General features: G+C 45.6%; 1 protein-coding gene across 1 annotated transcript in view; it reads left to right on the top strand.

Annotated features, from left to right (window-relative positions):
* The window catches only part of LOC115077396, a 33877-nt gene that overhangs the window by 6136 nt on the left and 14297 nt on the right, over positions 1-13444 (top strand). The window contains exons 3-4 of the mRNA XM_029579685.1: positions 246-623; positions 3387-3714. Of these exons, the coding sequence (XP_029435545.1) occupies positions 246-623; positions 3387-3714 (706 nt within the window). The remainder of the gene's footprint in view (positions 1-245; positions 624-3386; positions 3715-13444) is intronic.

The following is a 13444-nucleotide window of genomic DNA, read 5'->3' on the forward strand; positions in this document are numbered from 1 at the left end:
CAAATTTGGCACTCTAGGCAGTTGCCTATGCCAAAATCCAGCCCTTCACCCAGGATGTCTCATTTCTGGGCTGGCATAGCCTGTCACTCTCCTGTGAGGAGGAGGGTGTGCTCTCACCATGCATCTTCTGTTGCTTTGGACACCTCATTCCCACGCCATCCCATAGCAGAAATCTCTCCCCCTGTTAGGCTGCTATGAAAGAATCAGGTTTTGTGGTTTATGAACCTCTGTCTCTCTGTCTCCAGTCTCTGCCCAGGAACCCAGATACACGGTGTTTCAGCCCGAGTTGGTCTCAGCCGTAGTGGGGGGCTCCGTCATCCTGCCCTGCTCCTTCTCCTACCCCCGGGAGATCGAGGCCATCTGGAACTTGAAAGTATCCTGGAGAATTAACAATCCAAATGGATATTATATCTACAGACACAGCGAAGGCTTCACCCATAGGGATTACACAGGACGGATCTACCTGCACAGTGAGCCATGGGGGGAGAAAACAGCCTCTATCAGAATCAGTAATGTGCAGGAGAGAGACAGCAAAAGGTACTTCTGCCGAGTGCAGGTGACGAAAAACGATGGAAAAACTGAAGAGTGGCAAAGCCTCCAAGGGACAAATCTCGCAGTATCAGGTAAAGCACTACAGAGTGCCAACCCTATCGTTAGTTTTATTGTTATTATTATCAATAATCTCTGCTCCCTGCAGATAATTTGGAAGCAGTGAGACCAGGTTAGTGTGTAAGGGAGAAGATGGGGAGATGAATCGGCTGATCCAGTGCTCAGCTGTAAAAAGCTAACCCCAGGTTAATCCCTCCCAGCACTACCCCTGCCCTCCTCCCTCCCACTCCCTGCAGGCCCTCATCTGGGTTCCTCTCACCTCCTCTTCCCAGCCTGGATGACCCTCTTTCAGTTCCTGCCTGTTGTCGGTGCTCTTTCTTGGTGGCTCACGCCTGATCCCCAGCCTATGATGCCTCCCCCAGGCTGGATAATGAACTTATTTTCTAGCACTTTCATCATATATTTTTGTTTCCCCCTTATCCTTCCTGAGTGTCTCTTCTCCCTCCCTTCTCTGCCTGGAGCTCTCTTCTCTGTGTATCTCTGCTATTCTCTCTTCCCACCTCCCCCATGTGTGTCTATTCTTCTCTTTCCCTTCCTTCCCTATGTCTCTCCCAGCTCCTCTGTCTCTGCTTTTCTCTCCCTTTCCCGTGTATCTTCCCTCTCCCCTCTGTGTGCCTGCTCTTCCTTCCGTTCCTGTCCATCTTTCCTGGTATGTCTCTGCTCTTTTCTGTCCCCTCTCTCTCTCTCCCCGATTCAGGTTCAGGAAACTTCACTGGCATGACAGTTCACACGTGTTCCCAAAGAGATGGCGTCTCCTGTCCATGACCCCAAATCACGAAAAGATCCTACCTGAGTCCAAAGTTCTGTCTTTTGCCCACAGCCTGTGTCCTGATCCCTCTGGGGCAGAGATCCAGTTGGGAAGCTCCAGCTCCTGATGTTTCGTTTTGCTCTGTCTTTCAATTCTGTGTGACTTCTCTGGGGGGGGGGGGGGGGAGTCTGATGTTTCCAGTCTTGAACAAAATTCTCCATCTCCTAACTCCAATTCTGTGAGGAGGGGTAGGAAAAATCCAAATTGCTCAAAATCCAGACGTATCCCACATTGTCACTGCTGACACTGCTTTCCTTCCTCTAGAGAGAAAAAGGATAGCTCATAGGTCTTCAGCCCATGCTCTCTGGATTGGGGGAGTTTGCCCCTCTCCAAAGGGTACAGGGTGCTCCCCAGAACGAGAAAAAACTTATCCAAAAATCTCTCTCTCTCTTCAAAAATGAGGCAGACCCTATCAGACAGGAGGAATCTCCTCTGAACGTAGGAAAAGCACCAAGTTGGATAAGCAAGGCTCAAAGTCAGCAGGGGAAAAGAAAATGAGCTCCTTACTCTTCAGGAGCCAGCTCAAAATGGCCAGGCTCTCTCTACCTTATTCCCTTGGGATAGACAATCACAGTCAGCTCATTGGAGAGACTGAGAAAGAATGGAAAATCCCACTAAGCTGTTGTTAGTCCTGATGGCAAGGGACCTACTGGTAGGACCATCTGGTGGCTGACTGAAGGGTTGGCCACAGACTTTTGAAAGAAGTTCCAGCAAGGTGACTGCCCTGCTAAACACAACAGCAATAAAATGTACAAAAAAAAATTAAGAAGTTGCATGCCAAGTGTGCATCAGAAACCCACCAAAATATGGCAGTGTGTTGTATGTATAATCTCATGGTCAGCGTTGATGGTGTTGTAAAGAACACTTCCAAGATACTGCACCAGAATTTATCAGTTGCATTCAGTAGAGTGCTCTCGATGTAAGCTTTAGATGAAGTGGGCTGGTACATGGCTTCCGGTTTTTTGGGTTTTTTTCAGACTGATGGTGAGCTCAAAACATCTAATTGCCTGGGCAAACCAGTCTACCCTAATTTGGCTGTCTTCCAGTGAGTGGATTACTGGTGCACTGTCATTTGCAAATGAGCCCCTAAACCACTAAGTTCACCACCATAGAGCAAGCCCGCAGGGGTCTCAGATTGAACAAACCGCCATCTGATCAAGGCTGGACGTAAACACCCCGATCCAGGTCCAGCAGCCTGACGGAAACGACAATGGAGATGAGTGATGGCACCAACACACAGCTTTGATCTGTACCATTTGAGAACAGGCAAGAAGGGGGTCAAAGGATTCCTCCCCATTCCTGCACCTTGCAAAGATCTCTTGATGAAAACACCCCCCCCCCCCCATCTCGTGTCTGATGATCCGACCCCAGCACGTTTCCCCCCCCCCCCTTCTAGAGCTACCAAGTAAAAAAAATAAACGAGGCCACCTACCTGTTCCCCGCACACACAAACCCTGCCTCACCCCCTAACCAATTATTATCGAATCAAGGGTTGATCCAAGACCCAACTGCAACAGTGGCAGTTTTAGATTCTGAAAGCGCATGTTGGGGTTGGGGGGGGAGTCAGCACATGCTCTTCTTTCAGGCCCCAAAAGCCCAGTTCCACCCTGCGCCTTCATTACCACAATCAACTGCTGCAGTCCGGCCTTGAGCCGGCCCCTAATGTGACAGGTCTGCAGGGCAGGGGAGAAGGCATGGGTAAGCCATTGTCTGCGTGGAACGGGTTAAACAGGACAGAATCGGCTTGCTTGGGTTAACCAGAGGTGAGTTGGCAAACCCACATTTTAATATAATTTCTGTGATTCATGGGACAGTCCCTCCAGTGGTTCAGAAGTGTCCAGGAGGGAGAGGGAATAGCGGGTAAACTACCCCGGCCTTTCTCCATCAGAACCTGCCACCTCTTCCTCCCTCCTTGAGCTAGGCCTGTGGTATAGTTTCTAAATCTACTGCGTTTCTTTTTTATACACAGACCCAAAAAGAAACGGCTATGTCACCTTTTTACCATGGACAACAATGGTAGCACCAAGCAGCAGGGCAACCTCTGGCCTGCGTGTGGAAGGCAGAACCAGTACAGCAAGCGCCAGAGTGGATGTGGAAGGCAACACCAGGACGACTCCTAGAATGGATTTGGGTGGCAGAGCCGGGGGCCCATGGCAGCTCCATCGGATGGATCTCATCTTACTCGCCACAGTCACCTCGATCTTCAAGCTCGGGATCTGCCTGGCCGTAGCGCTCTGCTTCCACTGGCGCAGAAGCGATAGACCGCGTGCACCTCCGAACTCCCAGCGAGGTCTTCAGTGATATGATCCCACGACAGAGTCAATTATTAAGTGGGGTCACCACAACAGGGGGAGGACTGTAACTTCAAAACCAGCTCCTGTCACAAACGTAAGAGCATGCATCGGATGCCAACCACCTCCCACCCCCCTACCAAGGCTCTCCGCTGTCACAGGGGCCAGGAGCTGGGCTGGATTTAAGATTCTGGTGCCCACAGCAAAATCTTTCGAAGTTTAGCGTACGTGGCCATAAAGCAATTGGTAACAGGTGCCTCTTTGGCACAGATATTTGGCACCTGCGTTGATGCATATAGGGAAAAATAACCCATGCTATAGTTACACAATGTTAGGTTCCATATTAGGTGCTACCACCCAAGAAAGAGATCTAGGTGTCATAGTGGATAACACATTGAAATCGTCGGTGCAGTGTGCTGCGGCAGTCAAAAAAGCAAACAGAATGTTAGGAATTATTAGAAAGGGAATGGTGAATAAAACGGAAAATGTCATAATGCCTCTGTATCGCTCCATGGTGAGACCGCACCTTGAATACTGTGTACAATTCTGCATCTCAAAAAGGATATAGCTGCACTGGAGAAAGTGCAGAGAAGGGTGACCAAAATGATAAGGGGCATGGAACAGCTGCCCTATGAGGAAAGGCTAAGGAAGTTAGGGCTGTGCAGTTTGAAGAAAAGTCTTAGGGGGAATATGATAGAAGTCTACAAAATCATGAAAGGACTTTAACAAGTTAACGTAAATTGGTTATTTACTCTCTCAGATAATAGAGGACTAGGGGGCACTCCATGAAATTAGCAAGCAGCTCATTTAAAGCAAATGAAAGACAATTCTTTTTCACTCGGCATATAGTTAAACTCTGGAATTCTTTGCCAGAGGATGTGGTTACAGCAGTTAGTGTAACTGGGTTTAAAAAAGGTTTGGATAAGTTCCTAGAAGAAAAATCCATAAACTACTATTAATTAATAAGCAATTGTAGCTTGCAATTTATTTAATGTTTGGATATTTGCCAGGTACTTGTGACTTGGATTGGCCACTGTTGGAAACAGGATGCTGGGCTTCATGGACCCTTGGTCTGATCCAGTATGACATATCTTGCGTTCTTATTTTAAATACATTTCTTCATCTTCCTCAGTTTCACCAGAAGGAAATAAGGAAAACAAAAGGTCAAGTGGAAGAAAGATAGAGAAAGAAGGAAGGCTGAAAGTGGTATAATGAAATGGAAAGAAGACAAGGAGCAAGGTGCAGAGACAGATGAAAAAATGGCAGAAATATTAAACAAACTCTTCAGCTCTGTGTGCACTAAAGAAGACCTTGGAGAAGAACCATTGCTGGTTGACAACACCATAAATGGGAATGGGGTAGACCCAGCTCCTTTTACAGAAGAGAATATATGGGAAGAGCTGGGAAAACTAGAAGTGGCAAGGCCATGGGGCTGGATGAGGTACATCCCAGGATACTGAGGGAGCTCAGAGATGTGCTGGGGGTCTGCTGCAATGGTAAGAACATAAGAACATGCCATACTGGGTCAGACCAAGGGTCCATCAAGCCCAGCATCCGTCTCCAACAGTGGCCAATCCAACTCACAAGTATGATCAAAGAACTCACACATTAAATAGATCCCGTGCAACTGATGATGATCTGCTGGAAGGAAAATGTGAGGAGATGGCAGTTAGGAACTGAGAGACATCATGCCAAGCAAGGAGACGCATAAAGAATTTCTCTTGATTGCAAGAAATGATCTACAAAGGCTTAATAAATTAGCAATTTGGAAGGGAGACTATGAAGAGATCCTGTCTACTGCAAAAATGAAGTTACAGAAAAGAGGAGGGATACATTTTGAAGTGGAGCAGGGCGGGAAAGAGATCCCTGAAACCAGTTTAGACAAGAAGAAATGTCGCCTGGAATCCAATCCAAAGTGATATAATGGAGCGCGAGAAAAGAGAAGGGAAGGCTGAAGAGAAGCAAGAACTAGAGACAACCCGTGCGGAAATGAAGTTTAAGAAGGAACCTCTGGAGGAGGAACTGAACTATCTTGAGAAAGAAGATGAAGACTTGTCTGATAAGATTCTGTTGCGTCCGTCGGACTTAGACGGCTTCGTCCTCTGTGCCTCACCTTTTTAATCTGCTTGCTCCACTAGCCTTGGGAAGATGGCGACCGCCGCGTTTTCTTGCCGCTCTCCCTGGCGTCCCCGGAATGGCTATGGCATGGCTATCCGCCATATCTCTCCTAAGGGCCTCTTAAGGTGCGCGTGCGCGCACGCCACCCACATCTTTATTCTCACCATGGCGCGAACCTCGGGGGCGTCCCCCTCGAGTGACGTCACACCATCCGGGTATTTAGCCTTCCCTGTATTGCTGACCGAATCGAGTTAGCAAAGATCGTGATAGGATTGGAAAGCCTTCGGTCTGAGCTACTCTGCCGCTTCCTTGCTGCCGCTGGAAGCTCTCTCTCTGCCCTCCGGGGCTGTCATCGCTAACTTGGGTACCTGCTCCTCGGGGGCCCTTCTCTTTCCTTCCAGGTGCCTTATTGGGGATACCAGGTACTCGCGCCTCAAGGGCCTGCGCTCCCTGCCTTGGTGCCTGCAACTCTACTACTTCTGCCTGCCAGGAATTACATCTATACAGTTACCATCTACTGTGAGCAATCTAACCATTCTCTAGTCTGTCTCACCTACAGCTCAGCGCTGGCAGCCTACATCCGGGACTTTCTATCTTAACTCGCGCTGCCTAGCATCTATCCGGAGTGAGACTGGACTCCTCTGCAGAGGGTCCCTGGACTTCCTCATCTGGGTTACCTCACTACTGCCACCTCCTGGCAGAACCACCAAGCTGTGTAATAAATTCTATCATCTGTCTATGTGTCTGAGTCTAGTCTAGTACTGCGGTTCCTCACGGGGCTCCTCCCCGTGGGAGTAGCCATCGCCGCAGTACCCAAGCCCACAAAAATTCAAACAAAAACTAAAAACCTGGCTTTTCTTACTAGCAGACACTTAACCCTCTCTTTAATCTCCCCCCCCCCCTCACCAGTTAACGATGTAATTATCTATGTTTATTACACATACCCTCCCCAACTCCCGTTACATATATAGCCAATCCATACCCTACGAGCATCTAATACTTGTAAATTTTTGTTATTAGCTATGTGTCTTGTATATAGTTCACCCCTTGCTCCTCCCCCTGTAGCTACAACCTCTGTTTAAATTCACTGTGTTCTCTGTAAAGTATATTCTTGCTATGGTTATGTTTTAATGTAAACCGATGTGATGTATCTAACGAATGTTGGTGTAGCAAAAACTCTAAATAAATAAATAAATAACACCTCACAACCATAACAGATTCTTGGAGAAGGTATTCTCAGAAGTGAACAAAGATTCTTTTGCAGAAGAGATTACAGAGGAAATTAGTTCTCTGGAAAGGAAATTCTGACAAAAATAAAAATAGAGGACAGGGTTTCCGTAGCTAAAAGAGAAGTGTCGGAGAAAGACTGTTACGGGTTCAGACCATGCATACTGGTATCCTGTCCAGAGGCTCTGACCTGGGGGGCTAATCTCATATAAACACACACAATTACTGGGATTATACCTGAGGGCTTGAACCCAAGATCTTATCCCCTACACAAATAGCCACACACAATTACTGGGATTATACCTGGGGGCTTGAACCCAAGAGTTTATACCCTACACAAATAGCCACACACAATTACTGGGATTATACCTGGGGGCTTAAACCCAAGAGCTTATACCCTACACAAATAGCCACACACAATTACTGGGATTATACCTGGGGGCTTGAACCCAGGAGTTTATCCCCTACACAAATAGCCACACACAATTACTGGAATTATACCTGGGGGCTTGAACCCAAGAGCTTATACCCTACATAAATAGCCACACACAATTACTGGGATTATACCTGGGGGCTTGAACCCAAGAGTTTATACCCTACACAAATAGCCACACACAATTACTGCGATTATACCTGGGGGCTTGGACCCAAGAGTTTATACCCTACACAAATAGCCACACACAATTACTGGGATTATACCTGGGGGCTTGAACCCAGGAGTTTATCCCCTACACAAATAGCCACACACAATTACTGGGATTATACCTGGGGGCTTGAACCCAAGAATTTATACCCTACATAAATAGCCACACACAATTACTGGGATTATACCTGGGGGCTTGAACCCAAGAGTTTATACCCTACACAAATAGCCACACACAATTACTGGGATTATACCTGAGGGCTTGAACCCAAGATCTTATCCCCTACACAAATAGCCACACACAATTACTGGGATTATACCTGGGGGCTTGAACCCAAGAGTTTATACCCTACACAAAGAGCCACACACAATTACTGGGATTATACCTGAGGGCGTGAACCCAGGAGCTTATCCCCTACACAAATAGCCACACACAATTACTGGGATTATACCTGGGGGCTTGAACCCAAGAGTTTATACCCTACACAAATAGCCACAAACAATTACTGGGATTATACCTGGGGGCTTGAACCCAAGAGTTTATACCCTACACAAATAGCCACACACAATTACTGGGATTATACCTGGGGGCTTGAACCCAAGAGTTTATACCCTACACAAATAGCCACACACAATTACTGGGATTATACCTGAGGGCTTGAACCCAGGAGTTTATACCCTACACAAATAGCCACACACAATTACTGGGATTATACCTGGGGGCTTGAACCCAAGAGTTTATACCCTACACAAATAGCCACACACAATTACTGGGATTATACCTGAGGGCTTGAACCCAGGAGTTTATACCCTACACAAATAGCCACACACAATTACTGGGATTATACCTGGGGGCTTGAACCCAAGAGTTTATACCCTACACAAATAGCCACACACAATTACTGGGATTATACCTGGGGGCTTGAACCCAAGAGTTTATCCCCTACACAAAGAGCCACACACAATTACTGGGATTATACCTGGGGGCTTGAACCCAGGAGTTTATCCCCTAAAGTACTAAAAAATGTCTCCAACAAAGACTTCTTCACTAAAGCAATCACCAAAGAAAATATCATGGAAAGCAGTGGAGGCAAAATTCCTGTCAGCTGTGAAGAAAAGATGATTAGTAAAGAAGACGCTGAAGTAAGCGAGAACTGAAGCCTGTGGAATTCCTAATGGAGGAAAGTGATGCGAAGAGAAAAGACAGATGAAGACGTGAAAAGCAAAAATGTCTGAACTTAAAAGAAAATGGGAGGCAAGGATCCTCTCTGAAGTCTGGAGAGGAAAATGGAGAAGCAGAAGCCACTGCTAGAACTGGAGAGAGAAAGCTCCGGGAGAAATAATGGGAGCCACAGAAGAGAGGGCGGGTAAAGGAAATTCCTTAGAAGACAAGAAGGAAAATCCACAATACCGAAGAAGTTGTGAGAAATAAGAGGCCCTCCCCCCCCCCCCCCCAAAAAAAAAGCAAAGAAAGGGAAAGATTGAAGAAAAGTTCCCTGTCGAAGGAGAGGAAAAGATTCAGTCAGCAGAAGTTCCAGTCAATGATGAACGCAACGAAGCAAATGAACCAGGAAAGACCACTGTAGACACAAAAAAAACCAAACAAACAAAAAAAACAAAACAGAAAAAGAAAGAGCAGAGCGAGCAAATGGTCTAGAGAAGGATGGTGTTATCAGCATCGGCAGAGTCAGGCAACAGCACTCCATTTCTTTCTCTGGAAAGATGAACAAATGTGGGGAAAATGCTAGAAACTATAATTTTCATCAGGGTTATTTTTGTTAAGTAGAGGGGGCAAGACCTGATGCAAATACAAGTACAGAGTTGTTGGAGGAACAGTCAGTACCTCCGAGATACCTAATTTTCTCTAAAGTATCTGGATCCTAATTTAGTTACGGGGGGGGGGGGGGGTGCTTCCATTAAAATGTTTGACCGCATAAAAGGAACAAACAAGAAAACAAAGTTGCTATCCAACTAAAGCCAACTGGTGCGTGGGCGTCACTGCAGGCTGCCACATGATTTCCTGAGCAAAACTGATGAAGCCAAGGACAGTAAGAACCTATCTGATCGGGTAAAAATGCGCAAACACCGACTGTAAGAAGCCTCTAGGGCTGCACATATGGCATCCCCCAAAACAGTTTGAGATCAGCAAGAGGCAATTTCGATAGAAGGGCTAAGGGAGTGCTGATACGAGTAGGAGGCGGAAATTTGCAAGTGCGGAAGACGACATAAAATACAGAACCAATAAACGACCCCCACTCAATACAATATATATAAACATGCTGCCAAAAACCCATTCTAACAACAAAAAAGGAGGGGCTTCAATACACCATACAGCAAACCGTGTAAAAATAAACCACAAGTCTAAAAATAAGCCTCCTTCCATTCCAAACATCTCATTGTATTTAAATTGCAAATTTGTGAAACTCCTCATCAAAATCCCACAATGAAATAGTGCCCTGAAACAATATTAAAATGTGTCCATTTTCTGAACTGAAGGAAAAAGACGGAAAGGAGAGGAAGCTCTATCTTAATGCGAGTGGGTTACACATAAGGCGTACTGTTCCCGAAACAGAGGCGGAAGGGATTGGCCTGGGGAGGGGAGGGAGAGGGCTCTGTGCAGGTGGGACCCGTATGTGCCCTGCTGGCTCAAGAGCCTATAGGGGAGCTCTGTTGTCTCAGGGAATCCATGAGCGAATCTACCACCCTCTGAGTAAGGAAGAATCTCCTCTGACCCTTATTCTCTGAAACCTTACAGCCCTATCCTTGAATTTCCTTTTCTATGGAAAATTTCACCTTTCTGCACTCTGCTGAAGCCTCTCAAAATATGAATGCTTCTATCATATCCACGCTACCTCCCCTTTCCTCCAGCACCTGTGTTTGAGTGTCTCACACCTCTCTTTGTAGGGATGGTGTTGCAGGCCTTGTATGATGATTATTAGCCCTTTTCTGGACCACTTTCATCCTTGCCATGTCCTTATGAAGGTCCAGTCTGCAGAACTGAACAAAATAGTCAAGGTGTGGGCTCGCTAGAGACCTCTATAGGGCAGCATTAGTCAACCCTTCCATGATACCTTCTGGGATTCACCCATCACCTCATCCCATCCTTTCTAGACTCCCCTTTTAGATTTGCCCATCACCTGCCCTCGGTCCTGGCAGTCATCATTTTTCCCCCAAACCTCCTTGATCCTGTGGCTCACCCATCCTATCACACCAAACTCTCCATACTGTCTCCTGAGACTCACCCATCCCACGATGTCCTGAGATTCTCCCTTCATGCCATGTCAATCCATTCACACAGTCCTCTGATGCCTTTTATGCCACCCAATACAGTCCCCCAAGTTGAATCTATCACATCAACCCCAACATCTCATCATCCCCTTCAGCATTTCCATAATGCCCTCTGAAATTTGCCCATCACATCCCAAAACACCCCTATACTGACCCTGGGACTCACCCATCAAACTACCCCATCCCCTCCACACTCTCTCTTGACATTCATGCATTATATCACCTCAATCCTTCCTCTGAGATTCACTTGTACCATTCCACTCACCTTCTAATTATCCATGGGGATATGCCCATCACACGACATCAAGCCCTTTGCACTTTCCTTCAAGATTCAGGCCCGCCCCCCCCCCCCCCCCCCGGCCCCTCATTACCTAAAGTATCGCAGGCCTGCGATACTTTATAAAATGAGGCCCAGAGAGAGGCTGAACACTTTAACATTTGTACCCTTTGAGAAGGAATTCTGGAAGCCTTTTGTAGTGCCTGTTATCTTGGCGTAAAGTTGGGGGTATTTTCTGTACACAGCATATAAAGACGACATTCCCTTGTAGCAGTTTCAGGCTGCAGTCTGTATTTGATACCTCGCAAAAATCTTTAGCCAATAGCCATCAACATTTTCAGAAAAGAAAGATAAGCCAGGGGTTTTGAATGATTGTGTGGCAGATTAATGTAAAGAGGAAAGTGAGGAATGAAGAGTGAGAGAGTGCCTAAATAAGTTTACCAATATTCCTTTTGGAGAAATTCTTTACTGGTGCTGTGCAGTTTAACTGAGAGAAATACGAAAGAGAAGAAAGAGACAGGAACTGCACTGCCTTTATTCTAGTTGAATTCACAAATCATCAAGGTTCCAGATTTAAGGAAGAAACATTCTTACAAAGCTTTATTGGGAAAGAATTGCATGATAGTGTAACAGGGTTTTTATTTCTTTAAAGTTAGGGAATAGGTACTAAAGCTAAGATTCAACTGAGAGCAGTCTACATTCCAGAGGATGCCACATCCAGAGGAGACAAAGAAGCTGCAGCAAAGAACAGGAAAGAAATGTGGGTGTGCACACCTGGCAGTATTTTTTTGTCTGGCCAGACTAATAATACAGACTACAAAAACAGACTAATGATATAGACCAATGAAATAGTCTAGAAATACAATCTATAAATACAGACTAGAGTAGGGGTGGGCAACTCCAGTCTTGGAGTTCCACAAACGGTCTTGTTTTCAGGACATCCACAATGATTATGCATGAGATATATTTGCATCCAATGGAGACAGTGCATGGAAATATAGCTCAAGCATATTCATTGTGGGTATCCTGAAACCCAGACCTAGTTATGGCATTCCTGGACCGGAGTTGCCTACCTGTACACCAGAGCTACAGGCTAGATACACGGAGAGGATAAACTGAAAAAAGAAAATGTCAGACTTACCTGGATGAGTTTACAGGAGTTTCCTGAAAGAAGAAAAAATCCTGGGGAAAAAGGAAAATGACCAAAAGGACAAATCTTTATAACCATTCCAGTGTCACTAAGGGCTGGATTTACTAATGCCGCATGACATAGTGAATCCCGCGGTAACGGGGGGCAGGGGGGGGCGGTCCTGCGATAGCCGTCAGCGATCGCTGCCGGTGTCACGCCAAATAACTACACCATAAAAGGTGCCGCCCCGACTCCTCCTCTTCCGGGGCTCTCGCCACCCCGACTCCGCCCCCAACTTGGTATCGCACGCAATAAAGGTCTTTTCACTTGCGAAAACGTCCCTTATCGCGTGCAATCCACTTGGTAAACGACCCCCTAAGGTTGTAAAGTCTTGAAGCAAGGTAAGTACCAGGAAATAAGACACTTTCTTTCTTTCTTTTATTTTATTTATTGGTTTTTATATACCGATGTTTATGAGAACATGTCACATCAGTTTACACTTGCAGGCAAATATTCATTTAAAAACATTTGCATTTCAAAAGTGAAGAGAAAATATAAATACATAGTTTCATAATAAAATTAAAAAATATTAAAAATAATTAAACCATAGGAATTAATTAAATGTTTAAAAATTCAAAAGATTAAGAAAAGTAGTAAAATAATAAATATTAAATATTAAAAGGGCATAAAATCAAAACAGTTATTGGAAGGCTTGTTGAAATGGCCATGTTTTTACACCCTTTTTAGATACTTTAATATCTGATTCCATCCGCAAATCTTGTGGATTAGGAGATAATACAGGCAACATCCCAGCACCTGTTGATCTTGTGATTCTTGAGGGGCTATGGAAATGTAAAGATGAAGTTAACCATTCAATCTTTTCATTATACAATGTTTTATGAATTAATGATAAAACTTTGTGTTGGGCTCGATATTTGACAGGCAACCAGTGAAGATCCTTCCGCATGGGAGTGATATGGTCGGTTCTTCTAGTCCCAGTTAAAAGTCTAGCTGCGGAATTCTGCAGTAGTATTAGCAGGTAGGCCCGGTTCTA

This window comes from Rhinatrema bivittatum, chromosome 16 (assembly GCF_901001135.1).
Source record: "Rhinatrema bivittatum chromosome 16, aRhiBiv1.1, whole genome shotgun sequence".
NCBI lineage: Eukaryota > Metazoa > Chordata > Amphibia > Gymnophiona > Rhinatrematidae > Rhinatrema > Rhinatrema bivittatum.